The sequence below is a fragment of the Balaenoptera borealis genome (genome assembly GCF_965194805.1).
Source record: "Balaenoptera borealis genome assembly, chromosome: 15".
In the NCBI taxonomy this organism is placed as follows: domain Eukaryota; kingdom Metazoa; phylum Chordata; class Mammalia; order Artiodactyla; family Balaenopteridae; genus Balaenoptera; species Balaenoptera borealis.
This window is the reverse complement of record NC_138871.1, coordinates 76,993,163-77,017,664: the sequence shown is the minus strand read 5'-3', so window position 1 is coordinate 77,017,664 and position 24,502 is coordinate 76,993,163. Positions and strand designations below refer to the sequence as shown.

The 24,502-nt window shown below is 42.2% G+C and overlaps 1 protein-coding gene across 2 annotated transcripts; it reads right to left on the bottom strand.

Annotated features, from left to right (window-relative positions):
- Positions 1-1,526: 1,526 nt before the first annotated feature.
- On the bottom strand, positions 1,527-23,077 carry MATN3 (matrilin 3). 2 transcript variants are annotated; one of them, XM_082357286.1, is made up of 8 exons: positions 22,764-23,077; positions 18,032-18,598; positions 15,295-15,420; positions 13,487-13,612; positions 11,951-12,076; positions 9,068-9,193; positions 4,206-4,315; positions 1,527-2,512 (listed from the first exon to the last, which is right to left on the bottom strand). In XM_082357286.1, the coding sequence occupies exons 1-8, from the start codon at positions 22,972-22,974 to the stop codon at positions 2,456-2,458; spliced, it is 1,449 nt and encodes a 482-aa protein (XP_082213412.1). In that variant the 5' UTR covers positions 22,975-23,077; the 3' UTR covers positions 1,527-2,455. The 2 variants fall into 2 exon arrangements, with proteins under 2 accessions (XP_082213412.1, XP_082213411.1); XM_082357285.1 differs by lacking the exon at positions 9,068-9,193.
- Positions 23,078-24,502: the final 1,425 nt, after the last annotated feature.

Sequence of the window (24,502 nt, the reverse complement as noted above, 5' to 3'; positions counted from 1 at the left end):
ACAACATTGTAAATTACCTACACTTCAATTTTTTTTTAATTTTTAAAAAGAGAAAAAAAATATGTGTGAGCTGTGGGCTGTTACAGCATATAATTGCCATTGGGGCATAGCCTCCCATTTTTAAGTACTTGAGGTGTTTGGTATTTTCTTGCCTGTGGTCCACTGTATTCTTTTTCTACCTTATTTCTTTCTTCAATTCTCCTTGTCCTTTCTGAATGCTTGGAGAGTTACAGACCACCACAATTTTAGACATAGCGCAGAAACTCCTATGAAATTATTCAGTCTCATCTGTTTTTTTAATTTGTCTCTGGTTTTACCTTTTACCGTATTTGCGGCTACGACTGTTGATTTGTATAATCTAGTGTGTACTTTATGCAGCGGTAGCTAATTTCCCCACCTAGAGTCTTTCCCCATCTCAGGCAAATAACATTCAAATCCTTTGACCCGAGTCTCTTGCCTCACCCAGCATACTCGAAAATTGACGATGGTCCTAGTGCCTTTCCTATTAAATCTAAACCCAAGCTAAAATCAGATCTTCCTTCGTTCTTAAAATGTTTTTACTTTGGTGCCCCCACTTTAAGCAAGCCAATATGCTTTTTCCAGTCCCACTATTCCTGTGTGCTTCCAAGGCCATTTTATATATCCTATGATGTTCCTGCTTCCTTGGCCAACTGCACCTAGCCAAACGCACACATCAGATCTCCCTGAGAAATCCTTCCCAAACTTAAGCCCGATCCCATTCAGATAATATGTTTGTTTTCAAATGAATGTGTATCTTTTTCAGCACCAGCTACATCCCTAAGATATGTTTGTCGGCACCGGATCACAGGCTCCCTATACTGGACTCAAGAAAGAAATCAATTGTCTAAGCCAGGGGATTCCAGTCAACTGGTTAAGCTTAAAACATGATTAGTTCAAGCTACTGATGGTCACACTCTTGAAAATTTGTCTCTCTTTAAATACCTTTCCCTAGTTCTTGCACATGAGCTCTCATTTATTCCTCCTGTAACACCATTTCTTTGTGATATATTAATATAACTGATTGTGTGCTCAAATAAGTTTGGAAAATAATACTTGCTCTGTGTCAGGTGCTTTCAAAAATGTTGAGCAATAACAATATATGTTTCATATAATATTTACTGCCTTTGATGTGTTCATCTTTCATTTCTTCCCTTTACAGTTTATATTTTAGATTTTTTACTGTTTCTGGGTTTGCATCTGTAGGTTATATTTTCTTTTCAAGTGCATATATTAATGTACCCTCATCATTATTTTATCTGAATTTATGTAATTTTGTTTTATTCCCTCTCCCACAACATTCTTGATTAAAGCCTTTCTGTTTAACCTGAACTTAAATTTTTAATTTTAAGAGCATGGGATTAAATTATAGGGAGAGTCACAATATTGTGTCCTTTGACAAGAAACTGTTTCATTCAAAATAATTGTAATTCAGCTTAATTTAAGAAAATATGTTAATGGACAAAGTTGATATAAGAGTTACCAAAAAAAAGCATGACAATAGTATATAAAGATATTGACATTTTTATTATACTAAACACAACATAAACCAAGAAAAGAATGAGTAGTATACAATTTAAAGAACTATTTTTTTCTAAAAGTTATAAACATAAAAACTGAAAAAAAAATTTATCAAATATGTAAGTTAAAAAAAAGAGGTTTATCATTAACATTTTAAAAGACATTAGGTTTTGTTACTTATTATACCAGTATTTATTAATATATAATTTTATTGACTGGATCCTTGAGTAAAACAATAAAGTAAATTTAGGGTTTTTTGTCCTTGGTAAAAAGTTTAACACTTAATTCACAACTAGTTGTGTGTTTCTTTCTAACATCAGAATGAATTAAAAATGACATATAACAGTTCACTTAATCTGTATTAACTATATTTAGGTATGTGTATTACAATCTCCTGATCACAGCTTCAACAATACTCTGGCAAAAATGAGAAAAAAACAAAAAGTGATAAAGATATAGTTCTAAATTGTATTCATCTCAATTTAATTATATGAACTTCTTATGTGTAAAGACCCTGTACAATTTACACTCTAAAGTAACAAGACTGGTTTACACTATAAATACTATAAAGAAAACAGATCAAAAGTTCGCATTTTAAGCCTGGTTATCTTACTAATATAAACATTTAAAAATTAAATGGCTCAATTAGTAAAGAAAGAAAGAAATTATGAAACTTTTCATTCTGTTTTCTACCAACTATTTCACAGTCATAGCTTAGAGACACTAAAATTTGCACTTACTAAGGGACATTTATTTCCTTAGAAAAATGATACAGATTCTCCAGAAGATCTTCATACTACTTATCCAGTAACATGAAAGCATTGGTAATGGCACATTACTAGCAGGAACACTGGAGTATGCCAAAGTATTAAGTACACCAAATGCTTCATATTTCCAGGTAAAAAATTTGAGGAATTTAACGATGTATTTGTCCATATTCACTTGCTTGCAACTTCTCCAAAATGTCATCAAGTGGCTAGTTGTTAAGGCTAACACCATATATTTTTAGACATTAGAAAATGCAAACACACTTTCAAACACTTCAATACAGGATTTTATATATATATATATATATATATATATATATATATATTTAAGTTCTATTTTGAACAAAAAGAGTGAAATTATTTTCTCACCAAAAATCTAATCTATCTAAAACTCAGATATTCTGTTCTTTAGCGAGCATGATATAAAGCAGTGGTCTTCAAACATTTTTCGTTCATATGTCCCCTAAAATAATTTTGACAAATAAGTGCTATCTTGTGCATATTTAGATTACATGAAAATTTTCATCATAAGTTTTAGTTGCAAATATGCAATTTCTGCTATATTATAAATATTGACGCTTTAAAACAAAATTTAAATCCGTCTTTTAAATGTACCCCATGTAATATTAATACCATACTGAATTGTTACTACTGTTGTTCTTCTAAAATAAAATATTTCCTTGAATTTGTATTTCCTTTCTACTTCCTCCACAATTTTATTCTACTTTGAATCTTGGAAATCTGTTCTTTATCACTCTATTATACTTCTCTGATGTAAACTTTATACAAACAATAAGCACATACACATTTATATTGAAATTACCTTTGAATTAATTTTCTTTGACCATGAGGTGCTAAATTTTTTTAATCGTCTCAGTTGAGTTACCATTACAACTATCACGGGGACACAATTGATCCAAACAACGAATAAGTCACAAGTTTTGACATAAAATCATTAAAAATAAAAGGTAAATTTTAATTAGAAAGGTATCTCCTAATGGGATGAATTGGGGGAGGTGTGTTTATGAAGGCTTAATTTAAAAAACTGTTGAACTGGCCCTTTATTTGGCTCTCTGGAGATTTTACCTTTCCAAGAAATTCACCTTATTAAATTCAGGGTAAGTAAGAGGTATGCCTTTCTTGTATAAATTTAGGAGAATGGTGACACTGAAGTGAGAGATGGGAAAAGAGAATGTCAACTGACCCCAAGTTGCATTGTAGGCAGATCGATTTAAGGAAGTGAAGGATTTGGAAATTGATTCCTTTAAAATTTTCTGTGTCCCCACATACCCCTGGAAAGTCTCTGCATACCCCTAGGGTATCCCTATCACAGTCTGAATACCATGCCTCTAAGATCCCTAGGAAAGGTGATGTTAACTTGAACTATGCTAAGAAAAAGTACTTTTCCTGAATTACTCCTTTGGCTAAAAGACTGATTTTGAAAGTTTCTGAGGTAGTACCATGTTACATTTTGAAATCTGCTTTTTGACCACTTGGCTAGACAAAGCACACAGCTGTGTGTCATCTGAACTATCACACTCCATTAATCAGCTGACTCATTTTGTACATGTACAGATTCTGAATAAGAAAGTCATATTAAGGAATCAGGATAATAGCACTGTCAAATAGAGCTCAATTAGGAGCTTATACTGTTATGGAAAAGCACTAGAAAAATAAATAATTACACAGCTCTGACATGTAAATAAGAATGGGTATAACGGTCTTAAAACATTTTAAAAGAACTCTAAATTTAAAAAATTAAAGCTGTGTATTACTATGGCTCATCTTAAAACTTAATGAATAAGGCACTTATCCTGTGGAATGTCCTAAAATGTCAGCTCAATTGTAGTACCTAGGCTGGCTTCAAGCAGAAGCAGAAAACCTTCCAGAAAGGATATGCTTGGTGTTCAGTCTCTGCAGATATGAGCTGACCTTATCCTGGAATGCCAGTGTGGCTTCACACGCACAAGCATCTTCTGTGGAGATGAGTCTTCGTGCTTCTGCAATGGCTGAAGACAATGACAATACACGAAATGTTATAGCTAATTAGAAATCATAGCAAATCAGGAAATCTGTGATTCAATACTTCCATTTTTAATTCTTACCTAAATGCATTTTCTAGGAGATAATATAAGAGCACATGGAAAGAGGAGAAAGTACTGTGGACTTTGTCACCAAAGAAACTGAGTTAGAGATGTTGAGGAAAAGTTTGCAATTGTCAAAGCTGGGTGATGGTTATATGAGAGTTCATTCTATTGTTCTCTATACTTTTGTAATTGTCTGAAATTTTCCATGATATAAAGTAAATATTTAAGTTGATGCAGGGAGAAGCCAAGAATGCAGAGATAAGACAATCCCTTGTGATACTGTGTACTCATTACGAAATGAAAATGTTCACTATGGAGAACAGTGTGAGGTTCCTTTAAAAACCAAAACTAGACCTACCATATGATCCTGCAATCCCACTCCTGGGCAAATATCTGGAGAAAACCCTAATTTGAAAAGATACATGCACCCCAATCTTCATAGCAGCACTATTCACAATAGCCAAAACAGAAACAACCTAAATGTCCATCGACAGATGAATGGATAAAGAAGATGTGGTACATATATACAATGGAATACTATTTAGCCATAAAAAGAATGAAATAATGCCATTTGCAGCAACATGGATGGACCTAGAGATTGTCATACTAAGTAAAGTAAGTCAGACAGAGAAAGACAAATATCATATCACATGTAGAATCTAAAAAAGTGATACAAATGAACTTATTTACAAAACAGAAATAGACTCACAGACATAGAAAACAGACTTATGGTTACCAAAGGGGATTGGGGGAAGGCGGAAGATAAATTAGGAGTTTGGGATTAAGACATATCCCTACTATATATAAAATAGTTAAACAACAAGGACCTACTGTATAGTACAGGGAACTATACTCAGTATCTTGTAATAACCTATAATGTAAGAGAATCTGAAAAGTTATATATATATATATATATATATATATATATATATATATATATATATATATATATATATATATATTATTGAATCACTTTGCTGTGTACTTGACACTAACACAACATTGTAAATTAACTATACTTCAATTTTAAAAAATGAAAATGAGGAAAACAGTCCTCTATTTGTGTGGCCAAAACATTTCAAGGTTTAAAACTAGATAATTCCTGATTTCCTATATAGATCATTATTCTACTGAATGGTTTGAACTGAGAATTCTAGTTCTTACCCATAAATACTTTGGAACTAAAAATTCAGGTTTGTATTGACATTTAAGCAAAGAACGTGGGAGAATGTTAATTCTAACTCCAATTTCTTTCTGTAATTCAGTAAGGCAGCTATTCCTACTCAATATAATAGCCCCTAAAGTTGCCTAACAGAAATAAGAGTAACTTCTAGGTCTGAAGACTGATGAATAGTCTTCCAACTGAGTAGTAGTACTGCTTGGGGACAAAGAGTAGTCCTTTGCTCTTGCATTTTCTCCCACATTCTATCCGTAAAATGTTACAGAAAAACCCAAACGAACTTTTTGGTCAACCCAATACAAAGATAAGATACAAGGCTGGAGGACCATAAATTCACTTGATTATCTAGCTGTCTAAATCCTATTGAAACTTTTAGGGACAGCCAGCTCAAATCCCCATCTCAGTGAGTAAATTAATTAGTAAGCCAAAAAGTATCTACTGAATATCAAGTACATACCCATCATCCCTGTACAGAGTATAAAATTTGTACCTATGATACTTTTCCAGTATATCTTGCCTGATAGCCTATAAGCTCTGTGAGGGTAGGGGCTCAGTGTAATATTCTCATTAAAACACCCCGTAGAAAACTGGAAAACTGGTATGTTGCACAATTGAAAGTTGAGAGATGGATCCATTCACACTGGCAGGAAAAAGAATAAAATATTTAGGAATAAATTTAACAAAAGTAGTGCAAGACTTGTACAGTGCAAACCACAAAACATTCATCTGTCTCCAGTTCTTTCCTCGGGACCTAACAGAGTCCTAGATATAGAACAGAAGTTTCATGAATACTTGCTGAACAAATAAATAAGTGAATGGCTAAACAAATGAGGTCAGAGCCTAAGCTATTATAAACCATTCTGGAATCCTCACCTTCCAGGAGAAGAAAAAATGCCCAAGACTGATTTTTCTGAAGATTAAACACTTAAGATAGGAAGACAGTACCCAGAAATACTCAAATTCTAAAAGCATGCTGCTCCTTATTTTTCTCACCCTCCCCAAGAAACTGATCCACACTTTACTTCAAATGAAGAAGTACCTGCTGAGTAACTGTCAGGTGTTATGGTAGATGCTAAGAGTACAGACAAAATCTACTACCCGTGGTGGCTGGGGTCTACAGGAGCATAAAAACACAAGTCCAGGGGCTTCCCTGGTGGCGCAGTGGTTAGGAATCTGCCTGCCAATGCAGGGGACACAGGTTCGTGCCCCGGTCCGGGAAGATCCCACATGTCGCGGAGCGGCTAAGCCTGTGAGCCACAACTGCTGAGCCTGCGCGTCTGGAGACTGTGCTCCGCAACAAGAGAGGCCGCGATAGTGAGAGGCCCGCGCACTGCGATGAAGAGTGGCCTCCCGCTTGCTGCAACTGGAGAGGGCCCTCGCACAGAAACGAAGCCCCAACACAGCCAAAAATAAATAATAAAATAAAAATAAATAAATTTATTTAAAAAAAAAAAAAAACACAAGTCCAAAACTTGCATTTTCTTCCCCAAATCTGCTTCACTCTCAGTCCCCTCAGTAAAGATACCCCATCATTCCAGGTGCTCAAGTGGAATAGGAAAGCCATCCTACTCCTCCCCCATCCTATCCCCACATCCAGTCTATCACCAAGCCCTGTTCATCCTACCTTCAAAACATGTCTGCAATCAGTTTACTTCTATCACATTGTCACCATCCTAGCCCAACTGCAATAGCCCCCGAACTGGTCTTCTTTTGCTCTTCATCCTCTTCAATCCGCTGTTCACACAGCAGCTAGAGTGACTTTCAAAAATATAAACAGCATCGTGCCGCTCCACTGCTAAAAACCCTCCATGACTTCCCATTTCTCATAGAATTTCCCATGCCCCAGAGGAGCAGCATGATTTGACCCCGCCTAACTCTCCAAACTGCCTTACCCCACACTTATCCCTGGCTGGTCATGCTTCCGTCACACGGGTGGCCTTTCACTTCCTCTCCCCACTAAAGCCACCACTCAGGACCTGGCATTGCTCTCCCTCCTTCCGCCAGCACTCCAGTCTCAACCTACCTGCCGCTGATCCTCAGCATTCAAACGTCACTTCCTCAGAGAGACCCTCCCAACCTGAAATATGTTCCCCAACCCGCATTCTGTTCTCTTCCATCACTGCTCTTATTTAATTTATAAATGTGTTATGTACTTGTCTTTTCCCCCTAGACTGTTACCAAAGACCATACCTGTTTTGTTCATGATTGTATACCTAGTGCCTAGAACATAGCAGATGCTATATTTATTGACTGGATGAAGGAATGATTGAAGGAACACACAAGTAACCACAACACAAGGCATCCAGTGCTGAAAAAGAGGACACAGTTCAATGGAAGAATAAGGGGAATTCTGGTAAAGGGGGTAAAAACTGAACTAGCCCTGGAAATTAAACAAACAAACATTATTTTGTAACATTTGATTCACAAAAAGTAATTTATAGGACACTGATGTGAGTTATGATGCATAATAAAGACAAATGCCTCATAATGCATAAAAACGAATGCATGATAAACCCACTGCACAACTTAAGAATTAAAACATAACGAATGCTGTTGCAGAGACGTCATTTAAGAAGTGGAAATATAAATACAATCTAGGAGAAGATATTTGCAACACATAAAATCAACAACGAATTTATATCCAGACATGTGAAGAGTTGTTATGATAAGTAAGAAAAATATAAATAACCCAATAGAAAAATAAAGGCATAAATAGCTTTTCCAGATAAGAGACTGAAGTGACAAATAAATATTAGAAGAGAAGCTTAGCCTCTTTAGTAACCAGGAAATGGGGAAAAAAAAGACTACAGGGAGATACTTCTTTACATCTACCAGACTGACAAAAGTTTAATCCAACAAAACCAAACGTTGGCAAGGATGTGGTTCTTGGATTTTGACAAGCAGAAGAGGCAAGGGAAGCAGATCACAGTAAAGGATGGAGACAGGTGAGTACAGGGCATGCTTCAGGAATATCAAACAGTCCATGTGGCTGAATCACAGGTCTTGGAGAGAAGGAGTGAATCTGGGGCCAAATGTAGTGACAAGATGAAAAAGAGTGGTTACCAGGGGTAGGGAGAGTGGAATGGGGAGTTTTTGTTTAATTGGTACAGAGCTTTAGTTTGGGATGATAAAAAAAGTTCTGGAGGTGGACAGTGGGATAGTTGCACAACAATGTGAATGTACTTAACACCACTGGACTACACTTAAAATGGTTAACATGCTAAATTTTATGTCATGTATATTTTACTGTAATTAAAAAAAAAACGTGGACTTAGGGAGAGACTTTAATTAGGAAAAAAAAATGGAATCAGACCATGGAGGGAAGGATGCCTGGTGAAAAGGTAGAATTATTTCATTCTGAAGACATTTGGGAACCACTGGAGAATTCTGACCAAGGAGCAAGACTCAGAAGCGTGCTTCAGACTTGGAGACAGGAAAGCTCACTCCTAAGACTGTCCTAGCACATGAATTAGGCTTAAAGGGACAGTCTTCACCTGAACATGTCTTCTTGTCTTCATTCAAGGTGTAGCCAGTATAACAATCGCAGTGGTAAGACGCGGCCCCGTCATTCACACAGATGTGTTGGCACCCATGAGAGCCCAGTGCACACTGGTTACGAACTGACCAGGAGTGGGGCAGGAAAGAGAATATTCACAAATTACAACTGGAAACTAAACACAGACTTCCAGGAGAAAGAAGCTTTGGTTCGGTGCCAACAAGTGCAGCAAATGAATCCTACAGTCGTCAGCAACGCGTCTCCCACGTTTCAGAAGGACAGAGCCTCTTTTCCCGTTCCCTATCCCACACCCTTTTCCTTGTTATCTCTTGCAGCTACCTCGGTGCCTTCTCTTTTTGGCTATCTGCAGTCCTGGGGCTGCACTGAGTCTTGATTCTATTCCAGAACTTATCTCCAGCCTTTCCTGATGACCATGAATGCCTCCAACCTCTCCAGCTATACACAGATCATCTTCACCATCACCAAAAATAAATTATTAGGGACCTACCTGCACATGGAGTTACATTTGATGCTGCACAAAAACTGTGTTGACCAAGGGCCTGCCCTTGATGCTTAAAGTGGGACAGAAAACACTGGCCTGCACACACACACACACACACACACACACACAGATAGAGGAAAAATAATAACAGTGATGATGATGATGGTGATGGTGATGGTGTGTATGACTGGATAGGGAAGTATTTGTGTCTGTCACAAGTAAATACATTACAAGGAACAAGGGCTTCCTGGGATACATACCTTCTTCCTCAGCCATTGCAGAAGCCAAACTACTTTATTTGTTCTCCTCTAACTCTCCTCTTAAGTGTCATTTTATGCTCACAAACCTTCCATGGCTCACTATTGCCTATAAAACAGCTGTTCGTGAAGCATAAGGCCCCAGGTAATCTATCCATAGTGTCTTTCCAACTTTCACACTGATATTCCCTTTCACTACTACAATTCAGATGTTTCCAGCAAAATGCCTACTAGCAGAACATTCTGTTTTCCCCTCAGCCCAGCTTAGCAGCGACTCTAGCGATAACAAGTAGATGTGCCTCCAGCCCCTGGCCCGTGATCTGGGGCTCCACATTTAATTTACAGGCCTTCCCACTGCCCAGCAAGGGGAAGGCAGGCCATTAGAGGGGATCTGACCCATGTCGTGTACCCCAGTTTTAGAATGGCATCCATTATTGCTGTAAAATATATAAATACCAACTTCCCACCGTCTCGTCTTTTTCTTCTATCTCCTTTTGCTGTCCTCTGCTTTGCACCATGAGGCAGTGTAGCTTAGTGTTTGAGAGCATATGTAACCACCAGAGCAAGTGCCTGGGTTCAAATCCTGGCTCTGCTACTCACTAGGCAAGTGACCATAGGCAAGTTACTTTGTCTGTGCCTCAGTTTCCTTCTAAAGTTGCTGTGAGTAAAGTTGCTGTGAGCAGTAATGTGTGATTGTGCCTAAAATGCCTAGAACCGCGCATGGTACCCAGTAGGCACTGAAGAATGTTGGCAAACCGTTATCTGGAGGTGTTGCCTGGAGGGGTCTGCCTTAACTGAAAATCTCCTTTGATTTCTTTTTTTAATAAAACGGTCCATTTTATGCCATAATATCTGTTAGTTTACATGTAAATGTGTTTTTGTTTCCCTTTCCCAGGTCTTCAGATTAAAGGTCCTGCTTAAAGTACCAAGAGGGATACTTGTAACGGTTTGAGAAATGCAGCCTTGAGTCCTTTCCATCCAACTGACTTAGTCCCACCCCCGAACAAACCAACGCAAGCCACTCCCCTTGCCCTTGCCCTCTCCACTCCTCCATCTAAGCCTTATCTGCCCTCCGAGGCCCACCTCCAGTCCCAGCCCTCTGTGTCCAGCCCAGACCTCCTGCTTCCCAGCCCCTCCCGCCCTTAGTTACTGCCGGTGCCTCTCCCTGGCTAAGAGTCCCTGCTTTCTTCAGGTGCTGGTTCTCTTTGCACCCAGCCTGTACGTAGCTCAGAGGCAGAAGCTGACGCTTCCTTACATCCCCACAGCTTAGCAGAGTCCTGGGAACAAAATAGGTGCTCAGTACTCTTTGACTGATCTCATTTTTTTAAAAAAAGGGGAATTAGAGATATGCCACTTCCTTTAATCTCTCTTGAAAAGGTCACACATTACATCTCAAGGAAGAGGAAAGCATACACAAAATCTAAAAAAATATTGAATATGCCAAAACTAAACACCACCTTGAGAGCTAGGAATTTCTCTTAGGAGTGTTTTTACATTACAAATGCCACTCTGTTCTGCCAGTGAGTTTAAATCAAATTAATGAGGATTAGCAGTTCTGGCACGGGCTTCCTCGCCAAGTTGTAAGTCTCAGATTCACCCAAGACTGATCATCTAGAAACTGTCAGGGAAGGACTTGCTTCAAACTTACTGGAAGATCTGTGTGGGTCTAATTCAGTCATTTACAAAGCCTCCTTTACTAAAACGATCTGGCTTTAAGATTAACGCTACAGAAAAGTTCCAGGACAAGTTTTAATTGGAAAAAGATCAGTTCAGCCTATCACACCAAATAGTTACTGCCCAGCTGACTTCCTCTAAAGTTTCCTATTTGCTTTACAGAGCTATAAAATTTTCCTGGATTAGGACCGTACATTCAATTAGCTTTTCTTATATCCCCCACTCCCTACCCATTACCCAGTAATTTTCTGAAGTGAGCTATGTTTGCAAAACCTAGTGAGCTCACTGCCTCCTGAGCAATGTTTACCTTGGTCTGAAAAGCATGGTAGAATGTCTGAAGCCCAATTCCTTACATTACCTTTAAGAATCTCTCTCTTGGTGAGATGCAAGTTGGTTTCACTGAAGTAGAAAGAGCCCCGGATGAAAGAATTTACTGAGTGGACCTCACCTGAACACGTTTTTTTATCTTCATTCAGAGTGTAGCCCTCGTAGCATTCACAGTGATGAGACCCAGCTCTGTCATTCACACAAATGTGCTGACAGCCGTGTGTGCCCAAAGCACACTGATCTTGAGCTGCCCAACAAAAGTCCAGAAGAAAAGATATTAAACGTGGAAAAGTCTTTTAACAGCCATATATAGAAATCTTCTTATTTGCAGCTAGCAATGCAGAAGAGGAAAACTTATTAGAAACCACTCAAAGCCATCAGTAATATTTGTTCTCACTAGGAATTGGCTGAGTAAAACAAACTCCTACACACACAATACTTATGCTTCTATTTTTCCCCACTCCTTTTCAGAATCATCTATACTGAGCTTTTTTTATAATCGAAGTATCTCATGAATACTTTCTAAAGTGTTCCTTTTAGATTTGTTGTATTTATGCTGAATCAGAGGGATTCTAACAGCTGTGGAACGAATTATACTAGATTCAGAAAGACATAGAATTAGAGTTTGAAGAAACTGTAGCTCGACCCTCTCCTGTAATAAATGAGGAAACTGAGTCCAAAGGAGACCAAATGACTCAGAGCAGCATCAGAACTCAAGACCCAAATTGCTACTCAATGTATTTTTCTCTGTACTGACATGATATTTTTTAACTATTTTTTTTTTATCTTAGAGCTTTTTGTTTTGAAATCACTTCAGGCTTATGAAAAAGTTTCAAAACTAGTGCAAAAAATCCAGTACTTCACCCCATTTCCCCAAATGTTAACATCCTATATAAGCATAGTGTAATTACCAAAACCAGGAAACTAATACTGATACAATGCCATTAACTAACCTACAGACCTTATTCAAATTTTGCCAATGGTTCCACCACTAATGTCCTTTTTCTGGTCCAGGATCCAATCCAGGATCACACATTGCATTAAGTTGTCACATCTCCTTAGTTTCCGCCAATCTGGGACATTTCTTTAGTCTGTCTTTGCCTTTCATGACTGTGACACTTTTGAAAATTACTGAAAAATTAGTTTGTAGAATGTCTCTCAATTTGGTTTTGTCTGAGGTTTCCTCATGATTCTGAATTTTTAGCAAGAATACCACAGAAGTGCTATTGTGCCCTCAGAACATCATGTCAGGAGATGCATGACGTCACTGTGTGTTATTGCTGGTGATGTTAATTCTGATGTCTTGGTTGAAGGGGTGTCTGCCAGGTTTCTCCACTATGGAATGACTGCTTTTCTTTCTGTAAATAGTAAGTACCTTGTGGGCTGTTATTTGATTTTCACATACTAAATTGTCTTTAGATTCTGGAAAGGACTCTTAGGGCTGGGTACAGAGAAGGAAATAAACAACACACTCACACATGTGGGTCATGAGACACACATGCTGCCATTTATAACTTTTCTAATAAGAAAGGGGAAAAGCCCGAGATGGCAAGAGAGAAAAAGAGACCGAGCTCCCCGTCGATGTGACCCCTGCCAAACACTGACTAGGGAGGTAGGTAAACAGGGAGGCGACAGTAAAGCCTCTGCCCCCACTTACCCGAACATGTTTTCCTGTCTTCATTTAAGGTATAACCTTCATAGCACTCACAATGATAAGAGCCAGTTCTGTCGTTCACACAGATGTGTTCACAGCCGTGAGTGTTAAGAGCACACTTATCAATAACTATCAAAAGATGATCAGAACAAATGTCAACACATGGAAAGCATGGTAAATACATAACTACGGGCCACACACACACACACACACACACACACACACAGTGCTAACTACGGGCCACACACACACACACACACACACACACACATACACACCCACACACACACACACACAGTGCTAACTACGGGCCACACACACACACACACATACACACCCACACACACACACACACAGTGCTAACTACGGGCCACACACACACACACACACACACACACAGCGCTAACTACGGGCCACACACACACACACACACACACACACAGTGCTAACTACGGGCCACACACACACACACACACACACACAGTGCTAACTACGGGCCACACACACACACACACACAGTGCTAACTACGGGCCACACACACACACACACACACACACACACAGTGCTAACTACGGGCCACACACACACACACACACACACACACACACACACACACAGTGCTAACTACGGGCCACACCACACACACACACACACACACACACACACACACAGTGCTAACTACGGGCCACACCACACACACACACACACAGTGCTAACTACGGGCCACACACACACACACACACACACACACACACACACACAGTGCTAACTACGGGCCACACACACACACACACACACACACACACACACAGTGCTAACTACGGGCCACACCACACACACACACACACACACACACAGTGCTAACTACGGGCCACACACACACACACACACACACACACACACAGTGCTAACTACGGGCCACACCACACACACACACACAGTGCTAACTACGGGCCACACCACACACACACACACACACACACACACACAGTGCTAACTACGGGCCACACACACACACACACACACACACACACAGTGCTAACTACGGGCCACACACACACACACACACACACACACACACACACACACACACACACACAGTGCTAACTACGGGCCACACACACACACACACACACACACACACACAGTGCTAATGAAATGGGACAGCTTGGCACAAGAGGAAGCCTGCTGGACTGTGTGGGAACCCACTTCCTGGTCTTGGCTCTTTCACTAACAGATCCCATGACATGGGTAGGTAAGTCTTCTCCCTTCTTGCGGAGGTCTCAGTTTCATTTTCTATAAAATGAGCAGGTTGAATGAAATGATCTCTAAGTTTTCTTCCTCTCAAAAACTTTTTTCTAGGATTTAACAGATTGGACCTAATTCCCACTCTTCATTGATTGTACGTGAGTATTCATAGAGCAGATGAGTGAGAACCTCCCTAGATTTTCTTCCACTTCTAGATTCCATGAATCTTCTACGGTCACAGAGAGGTAAGAGGAGCTTGTATTTAATTAAATAAAACCCAGGAAAAAAAAATCCAAAACCTCAAAAGGACGAAGAGTTTTGGCCCCCTTCCTCACTAGCCCTTTTCCCTACTAACCCTTCTCTCTAAACCTAGTAATAAGTACTGTAATAGGCTGTTTTAGGTATTACCTCACTTTTCCCCTCATGTTCCTTTTCAAGGCAAGTCGTTGATAACAGTAAATCCACCACAGGGCAGTTAGGAGAAAAGCATAAGGCCAGTCCAAAGCCTGGGGTGAGTCCCCAGATAAGTTTCCATCAGCCACCACCCCTTAAGCAGCCTCACCTGAACACGTCTTCTTATCGGCATTCAAGGAATATCCTTGGCTGCACTCACAGTGGTGCTTGCCTTCCCCATCACTGACACACACATGCTGGCACTGGTGTGTGCCCAGCGCGCATGGGTCCAGAGCTGTGCAAACGAAATTTACAACAGTCAGCGTGGACACGTAAGAAGCATTTCAGATACTTCCTCCTGTGTCAAAACAACATCACTCTCCAGGTTCCTCTCTGATTCTATCTTTAGTTCACTCTAAAAATTGGCTACTTGTTTCCTGCCCCTGGCTTATTATAAATACCACTCTTAGTAATGTTTAAATTAGTAACTAATTTAAAATCATAGATCTTGTGGTGGACTTTCTCAAAAAAGAAAGGGAATTTTGAATTTGGAGCTGAAGCCAAACTCTTTACATGAAAGAGCCAAACTCTTTATATGAAATTCGATATTTTATTCAATGTATCCACCTAGCCAGAAAAAAAGACTTCTGCTTCCCAACAGAAAGAAAACAGTAATGTACTTCCTGAAGTTCTATGAGCTAGTGGTCCCACTGCCACCAGAACACAGTTTCCAAGGGTTCTATAGTTTGTGTCTAAACAGAATTCACACCCAGGCTTTCCTCTAGGCCTGGAACCCACTCACTCTTGGGCAGCAATACATGTTTGAAATTGCAAATGGTGGAGGGCAACGTAGGTAACTGCCTTCCGAATATGCGGCATGGGTTCCTGAGCCCAAATGTATATGCATGCGACTCTCATATCTGCCAGGAGAATAAACTTACATGCTATATACAAATCAGTAAAAAAGAAAAGAAAGAATACAACAAATTAGATTACATTAGCTAAACTGCATCCTCATCTTTTTGCTCCTGGAGCCATTTTTAATCTCAGATTTTTTTTTCCCCAGTGACAGGTTTTGATAAAAGAATCAATGAATTTAGTCATTTCTGAGAAAACAAGGAGGCCTGTTGCAGGAGGCTGGCACCCCTGTGGCAGGTCACCCAGCCTCCACTGTTTTGGCAACAGGACAGGTTAATAGGATAGGCCCTTTCCCAAGAAGGGCCTTCTCATGGAATAATCTTTCCAGCTCGTTGACTACAACAGCTGCGCCTCAGTCTTTTTTCCACAGGATATTTTCCCCCCAGAACAAGCAGATCTTTCGTACCAGAATGAAAAGATGGCCACACACCACTTGTTACTTTATGTCCTTCAAGCCCAACCCCAGGTGCTATCTTTGAGACTCAGCCTTGCCATAGACCAGCATGTTTATGGAAAAGTTCTCACCCACAAACACAGAGGGGTTTCCTGGGAGAAAGAAAGCTATTTTCTTTTGGGAAACCAATGAATGCTGAGTCAATGCCACCAAAGCCAAGGACAGCTTGTGAAGACCCAGTGTCCTAGGGCAGGAAAGATAAGGGGTCCCTGGCCAGGTCTGGTTGAGATGAGGCCAGACTTTGCTCCAGACGGAGACTTCATCTCTCATTTCCTGACAAATTGTTGATTGCTGAGTTTCACATTCATTTATATATAAAGTCTCCTTGAAATGTACAATTGTAATTATTGGTTCACTTGTTTGTCTCATCCCCAGCCGCACACTGTTGCTTGATGGTAGGGGGGGACTACTTTATCTTTGTATCATCAGTGATCAATAAACACATGTTGAAAAAACAAATGTGAAATAGATTATACAGCAAAAGGTATCTACATTTTAAAATTCACCTGAACTAGAAATTTGTCCACACCTGCTTAGATAATTCCACAGAGGGCTTTGAAAGATTATCTCCAAATGATAAAAAAATAAAGCATGACTATAGAAAGAAAGAAAGAAGGAAACAAAGGAAGATAGAAGTTTTTAAAAGAAAAACAAAAATAAATTTAAAAGTAAAAATTAAAAAGTTTGAGTCCCACAAATTCATAATTCTGGTCAGTGACTACAGATAAACCCAAGCCTTGAATGGATTCATATTCATGGGTTTGGCTGATTCATGCTAAAAATTCTAATTAAATCAGCATGTTCGGATTTAAACTCCATCCTAAAGGAAGAAAGGAGAAGAAAAGTAACAGAATAATTAAAAAATTAAAAATTAAAATAAAAAAACAAAAAATACCCTGCTTCTTGCTATCTCACAAGTGAGCTGAAATCCTAACCTTCCTGGTCCCTGATCCTCTCCCTCCACAAGGAATAATCAGACACCGAGCTGAATCTGAAAACTGGAGTATTCACTAAGTGTACACACTGACTGACAGTTACACTGGAATATAAGCCAGTTGATCTTTCCACAGACAGACACAGTCCCCGTCTTCTGCCCGAAAACAAGCAGAGTTCTGTTAAATCTAGAGATGGAAAAACTAAAGAAAATATCTGGAAAAAAATGTGGTGGGCAGAGGGGAAAAGAGAGTTGTCTGGAGATTTTTTATTCGTATTTTTTTCTGACCCCATCAGGGAATAGCAGGATCATGTACCCTGGATATTTCCAGAACTTCACATTTCTAATGCAAACACAAAGATTTTTATGAGCAAACCAAGTTATATATAAGGCAGCTCTATATTTCTAGACCAACAAAGTATGTTTAAGTTGGTTAAAAAAAAAAAAGAAATACACACATACGAAAAAGCATTGCTTATATTTAAGTTTTCCATAAATTGCCACCAAAAAAAAAAAAAAAAAAAAGAATAAATCTCTTTTTCTTTGGATACACAATGTCTGACTGTATAACATCTTTTCTAGTTGGAAGCAAAGACTTACCACAAAAGGTTTCCTGGAATCTAGAGGAAAGTTTCTCAATGACCCCATAGGTCTCCACATAGAAAACGTGCTCGTCCAGGGGCTCACTGGCCATCATCTTGAGGGACTCCATGTCTGCCCGGTCCACGCCCACGGCGTACAGCTCAATACCGGATGCCTGGGCCCGAGCCGCCACCTCGTTCACCTGATCCTGGGGCCGCCCATCTGTCACGATGATGGCCACCTTAGGGATGTTGGAAGCGGGTCCCCGAGCTCCTGCCTCCACTGTGAAGGCTTCGTCCATCGCTGTCTGGATGGCCAGGCCCGACATGGTGCCTGTGGACAAGGGTGTGATCCGCGCCACGGCCTGTTTCAGGGACTGCTTATCCGAGTGGGTCTGGAGCTGGAACTCGATCTTCACGGTGCTGGCGTAGTTCACCACTGCCACCCGCGTGTCCGCCGGCCCGATGTCCAGAGTGTCAATTACCCGCGAGACAAAGGTTTTTACTTTGGTGAACTCCAGAGGCCGTACACTACGAGAACTATCAATGATAAACACCAAGTCCAAGGGCATGCTCTTGCAAACACCTGCAAAGAAGGGTGTGGGAAACAGACATGACTAAGCGATGAGCAGACCACAGTCAGAAATGGGGCAGTTCTGGGACTTCCTTGACAGTCCAGTGGTTAGGACTCCACGCTTCCACTGCAGGGGGCGAGGGTTGATCCCTGGTCCGGGAACTAAGATCCCGCATGCCCGCGCTGCCGGGCCAAAACAAAACAAAAAAAAACAAGAAAGAAATGGGGGCAGTTCTCCCACCCAGAGAGCTCTGGCCAGCATCCCTTGATCCCAAATACCCCACTGTCTGCTGTCTTCCCCAAGACCACCCTCCCCTTTGGATGTTGAAAGCACTGAGGCCTTCAGGATTCCCTAGTGAGAATTCACATAGAGGTGTGACATTTCCCCAAAGATCTCCCCTACAGGCTGGCTGAGTCCCGAAATTTCACTGGCAACCGTATCTTTCTGCTTAAAGTTTTGTTCAAAGGTTCCTCTAGACTCCCAGGAATGAATGGATTCCAGACCTCTCTTGGGCATCTTGGCCATCTGAGGCAATGGGACAGTGACCCTGAATAGTGCGAAAGGTGAACTCAGGGCACCCTCACTGCACCCTCCCCTACCTGCCCAGGCCTCAGAGCCCCTCGGGCAATGGCAGAGTGTGAGGTAAGGCACACTGGTGCTCTCGTGCTGGCCTCCTTCGTTTACTCCACTTCCAAGGCGGTGAAAACTGCTCCAGAGTAGCCCTAAATTCTCCCTCCATCTGGTCATTCACTCATGTTTAGTGCACTTTGAGGTCCAGCTACCCGAGTTACAGTTTGAAAGTGGAAAGAAGGATAACAACTTAATCTGGTCCATGTTGATTTCCATCTTTGTCAGCATGTCTTGTTTCAAGAAGCAGAGATTTTGACTTAGTATCTGTCCTACTGCCCCCACCAAAGTGTCTTAGTCACCTCTCTTTCATTTTTTCATTCACCAAATATATTTTTTTTGAGAGCCTACCATGTATTAAGCCATGGGGCTACAAAAGCAAATAAACCAGATTCCCTGCCCTCAAGAAACTTGTATCGTTCCCACACAAAAGGACCTGGCACACTGCAGCAACACAATACATTTTTGTTTTCAGCACATCCTTCTTATCCTTTTTTCCTCTAATCTCGTTCTATACTCCTCCCTCTCCTAGCCACCCAAATCAAATCCAAAAGTCAGGACTAGCTAAGAAAGAAGCCATTCCTCTTCTTTCAACACACACACACACACACACACACACACACACACACACACACACACACCCCAAGCCCTGAATGGAAATGAGATTCTTGGGCATGAAGTGTCTTTCAGGGTTCTTTTCTTTCCTAATAGGGGGCTGGAAATTGATGCAACTCTAAGAAGGCAATTTACTCAGTGTGTAGGGGGGAAAGGTGTAGGTATTTATTCATTCAAAATAAATTCCTAGGCTAAGCAGTTGATGACAGAAAAAGCCCAGTCTGGAACAGGAATTATGCCTCTGTATAGTTTTCTTCTAAAAACTGAAAAGTATCCTCTTGGTTTTAGCCTGATTCCTAGAGGTGTTAACTAAAACAATAAATAATATCCTACTTTCAATAACACTTTAGAGATCACAGGATTCCAACACAACAACCCTGTGAAGTTAGAGATGCAGAGGTTGTTTTTATACCAATTGTACAGGCGAGAAAACTGAGTCTCAGGAAGCTGTAAGAGCTAGAAAGTGGTAGAAAATAGCGGTAGATTGGACTCCAGGTTTCCTGACTCCCAGCCCAAAGGGACTTTTCATTTCATGGTTGCCTCTCTCTGAAGGAACATTTTCTACTACCAAAATTAACATTACCTCATGTACCTAGTAAACATCCTGCTTGGTGACTTTGAGCCACCAGCCTGAAATATGCTGTGCATCATGTATTTAGCTAGGTCAAAAGGAATTAATTCTTTAAAAAAAAAAAAAGAAAAAACCCTCCAGAATTTCATTTCATCCCTGATTACCATTCATCGAGAGCAAAGAAGAAGAAAATCCTTCCAGGAGTTGGATCTGGATGTTTTTGCATAATTTGAGTAAAGGGAAAACTACATGTGATACGAACCCATATCTGACAATGCTGTCGCTAACACCCAAGTGGTGTCCTTACTAATATCGAGGCTATGTTCTTGTAAGTAAACATGCAGGATTCCTTCCTTCTTCACTTGATTTTTCACATGGAATCATCTATGGGAGGTCACAGGGGTGTGGTGGGCAGGCTAATGCCCCCCAAAGATGTCCATGTCCTAATCCCCAGGACCTGTAATTATGTTAATTTACGTGGTAAAGGAGACTTTGCACGTGTGATTAAGTTAAAGATTTGAGATTGAGGATGTTGTCCTGGATTGTTCTGGTGGGTCCAATGTAATTACAACAGCCCCCAGAGTGGAAGAGAGAGGCAGAAGAGGAGATCTGAGAGATGACGTGTGAGGACTCATCCTGCCTTTGGCGGCTTTGAAAATGGAGGGAAAAGGCCATGAGCCAAGGAATGAGGGCAGCCTCTACAAGCTGAAAAAGGCAAAGAAACGGATTCTCCTCTAAGATCTTTCCAAAAGGAACATGTCCCTGCTGACACCTCAATTTTAGTCCAGTGAGACTAGTGTCAGACTTCTGAGCCACAGAAATCTTAGATAATAAATGTGTGTTGTTTTAAGCCACTAAGTTCATGGTAATTTATTACAGCAGGAATAGAAAATACAGGGGGCTTGACTCAGATGGCAGGACATTCTGTGAGCATCTGCTTACTTCCTGATTCAGACGCCCTCATCATTAATTGTTTTTGAATCTCACTCCCCTTTACTAGATAACAGCACTTTGATTCTCAGAAACCAAGAAAATGAGAATCTGAATTTCCTAAAATGTTTCCTTACTCACAATAATTGTCAATTTCTGATAGCTCTGCTAGAAATAAAAGCCCATAGCAAAGCTTAGCAGTTTCTGGGTGCAAAAAGAAGTGAATTTGAAAAAGGGTGGAATGCTGTGTTTATTAAAGAATTATCATTCAATATTGGTTTGGGTTCCAGGTAATAAAGGACCAGTACTGCTTAGGAGGAACATGGACCTCCCTGCGCAGAATCCCTCCTCTCCCTCCCAGATGCTTCCCCAAGGGAGGTGGATCAGGACCAGAGGTAAAATTAACTTCTGGGGGAAAGGCTTCTCCCCTATCCCCATTCCTGGCCTGGAGCAACCAACTGTCTACTAACTGAATTTAACCGTTGTGAACCCTGGCACTCCCTGTCTCAATGACAATGCTCTCGCCATATCAAATCCAGCCCACTGGAGCTGATGCAGGAAAGAATCCTTTGTGCTCTTCCTCAACATTATCCAGAAAGGTGCGGGAGGGGGAGATAACACAAATCAACCTGGGCCATGAAGCATCACTGGCCAGATGAGACTGGACATCCAGAAAATGGTTTGATGCAGCCTCTCTTTAAAGCAGGACTTTAACAAGTCTGATGCTGGACTTTTTGGTAATGAAGATAAAATCTTATGCAAACCATATTGAGAGCTTGGTAGCTTGGAGCAGTGGAAAGATCCATGCTTGGGATATCTGAGCCCTGAGTTTTATTCTGGGCTCTGACACTGATTTGCTGGGTGTCCTCCCCTTGACAAGCCTCGGTTTCCCTATATGTGCTGTCAGGGGCTGTGTCAGATGATCTTCCAGCTCTGCTGCTCTAGGAGTTTGCTCAACCAGAGAACTAAAAGCAGAATCTCAGAAAAGGTTTACTGAACTGAACCAGAGGTGGGTCTAGGACAGAGAGCTGAGAGGCGCCTGGTGTTCCCACAGCTGCCCCATCCTCCCTGCTCAAATCTCAGGGGGCAGTTGCTGGAGTTTGACCTTCAGGAGACCCAAAGTCTAGCCCTGACTATGAGTGACCTTGGGCATCTCCCTTCCCTTCTCTGGACCTCAGTATCCCCACAAGATTCATCGGGGAGGGGATCTTTCTCCTGCACCACAGTCCGGCTCGGGCTGGGATGGAGGGAATACCTGGTGGACGACGGAGGCTCTTCCTCCTCATTCAACGCCTGATGCCCCTGCCCACCCATCCATCCCGCCCGACCCCGGCCCGGGATCTCCCTTCTTCCTGGAGGGTGTCCCTCCCTGGGGCCCTCTCAGGTCCCTCTCGGCCTGGGGTCCCTCTCCCGTCCCCGCCCAGGCCGTGTACCTGCGCCGCGGGCCCCGCCGTGCTGGCCGGCCCCAGAAGAGGGCGTGCCGGTGGGGGCGGCCGGAGCGGGACGGCGTCCGGGGTTGCCCCCTGGGCCGCGGGTCCCCAACCTCAGGAAGCCGGGGCGGTCCAGGGGGCCGGGGACGGCAGGGGGTGGCAGCAGCAGCAGCTGCCAGAGCAGCAGGAGCAGTCCCGGCAGATAGCGCAGCATTGTGGGCTTGGCGCTGCTGCCCGTGTCCGTCGGTGGGTCGTCGCTCCCTCGCTGGCTGGGTCAGTCGTGGGCCCGTGCGCCGTTCCCGGGCGGCCAATTTAAAGGTCCCGCGGCCGTGGGCCCCGCCCCGCAGCCTTGGGTCCCGCCCCTCGGCCATAGGCCCCGCCCAGCGAACCCGTCCAGGGCCGCGCGCTGCCTGGTCAGTGCATTCCCGCGGCTGACGTGGAATGTCTGGGGTCCCTCGGCCAGCGGCGCGGTGCCCGACTGCGGCCCGCCGCCGCCGCCCCGCCCGCCCCTGCCCTGCGCCGGCCCGGGCTTGTCTGGGTGGGCTCGGCCCGGTGCCTCCCGGCCGGGCTCTCCCTCTCTCGAAACTTCTGCCTCGCTGTACACCCGGGGCCTGGTCGACCCCCACTCCTCTGGCCAGGGCCCCAGGCTCCGGGTTCAGGAGGCCCGAGCTCTGCTGTCCAGCTCCGTTCAGGTTTGCCTGCCTCAAGGTTTCACCTCCATCCTCACACTACATTCCTTTCCCCAGCCAAGTAACCCAGGTTTTTCTGTGGGCTCTCTGTTAAAAAAAAAAAAAAGGCTCACAGATTCTACCAGCATGAATAGACATGCTTTCATCCCAGCTTCAAAAACCCATAAACATTTGAACTTATATTACCGGGACTAGAAAGCCAAACATACATTCCCCAGAGAGCCCCCTGTGAGCTGGAAGGACAGCCTGTACCCCAGGCTTCGAAGGCTCTCCCTCTATCCCACTTCCTCCCCAGAAGAGTGATGGTGGCAGAACAGGACTGGAGGCTGCCCAGGGGACCCTCCAGGAACTCACAGTCTACTGGCAGAGAAAGAAGCATAAATGATGTACCTGTCTAAGGGAACACACTGAATTCAAGGAGAGACTGGCTCTGCCTGAGGAAACCAGTAAGGCTTCTAAAAGCAGGTCGCCTCTGAGCTGGATCGTCAAACATGACAATGAACATGAGTTCCAACAGATCCTGTCTGGTCTTCCTGCTTTCAGACTACTGCCTTTTAAAAGCTACACTCCACACAGTAACCTTAAAATCACTTCTCTTCTTAAACCTTGCAACTTCATTTCCAGTAAAATCCAAATGCCTTTTCATGGACACCTCGTCTACTGAATTGACCACATCTGGAAGTGTATTCTGCCCTACATGCGTCAACCACACTAGCCTTCCCCCTGTCCTGGAGGACACCAAGCTTGTTCCCACCTTGTGGCCTTGGCACCTGGTTGTCCCACTTCCCATCTGCCATCTTCTCCCCCCACCCTAACACACCCATCTCCCTCTCACCACCTCAGAGCAGTGGTTCTCAAACAATTTCTCATCTCATCAAACCTCACAGAATCTACACACTCCATCAGTATCCATGGGAGCAGCTTATTAGGACATTGAGAGTCACAAGGAGGGAAAACGTCTCTCAACTCCCAGTGAGAATTCACCAATTTCAAAGAATCTTAGAAGAAGCTAGAGTGTTATCATAGTGGGAAAGGGACACTAAGAAGATTGAA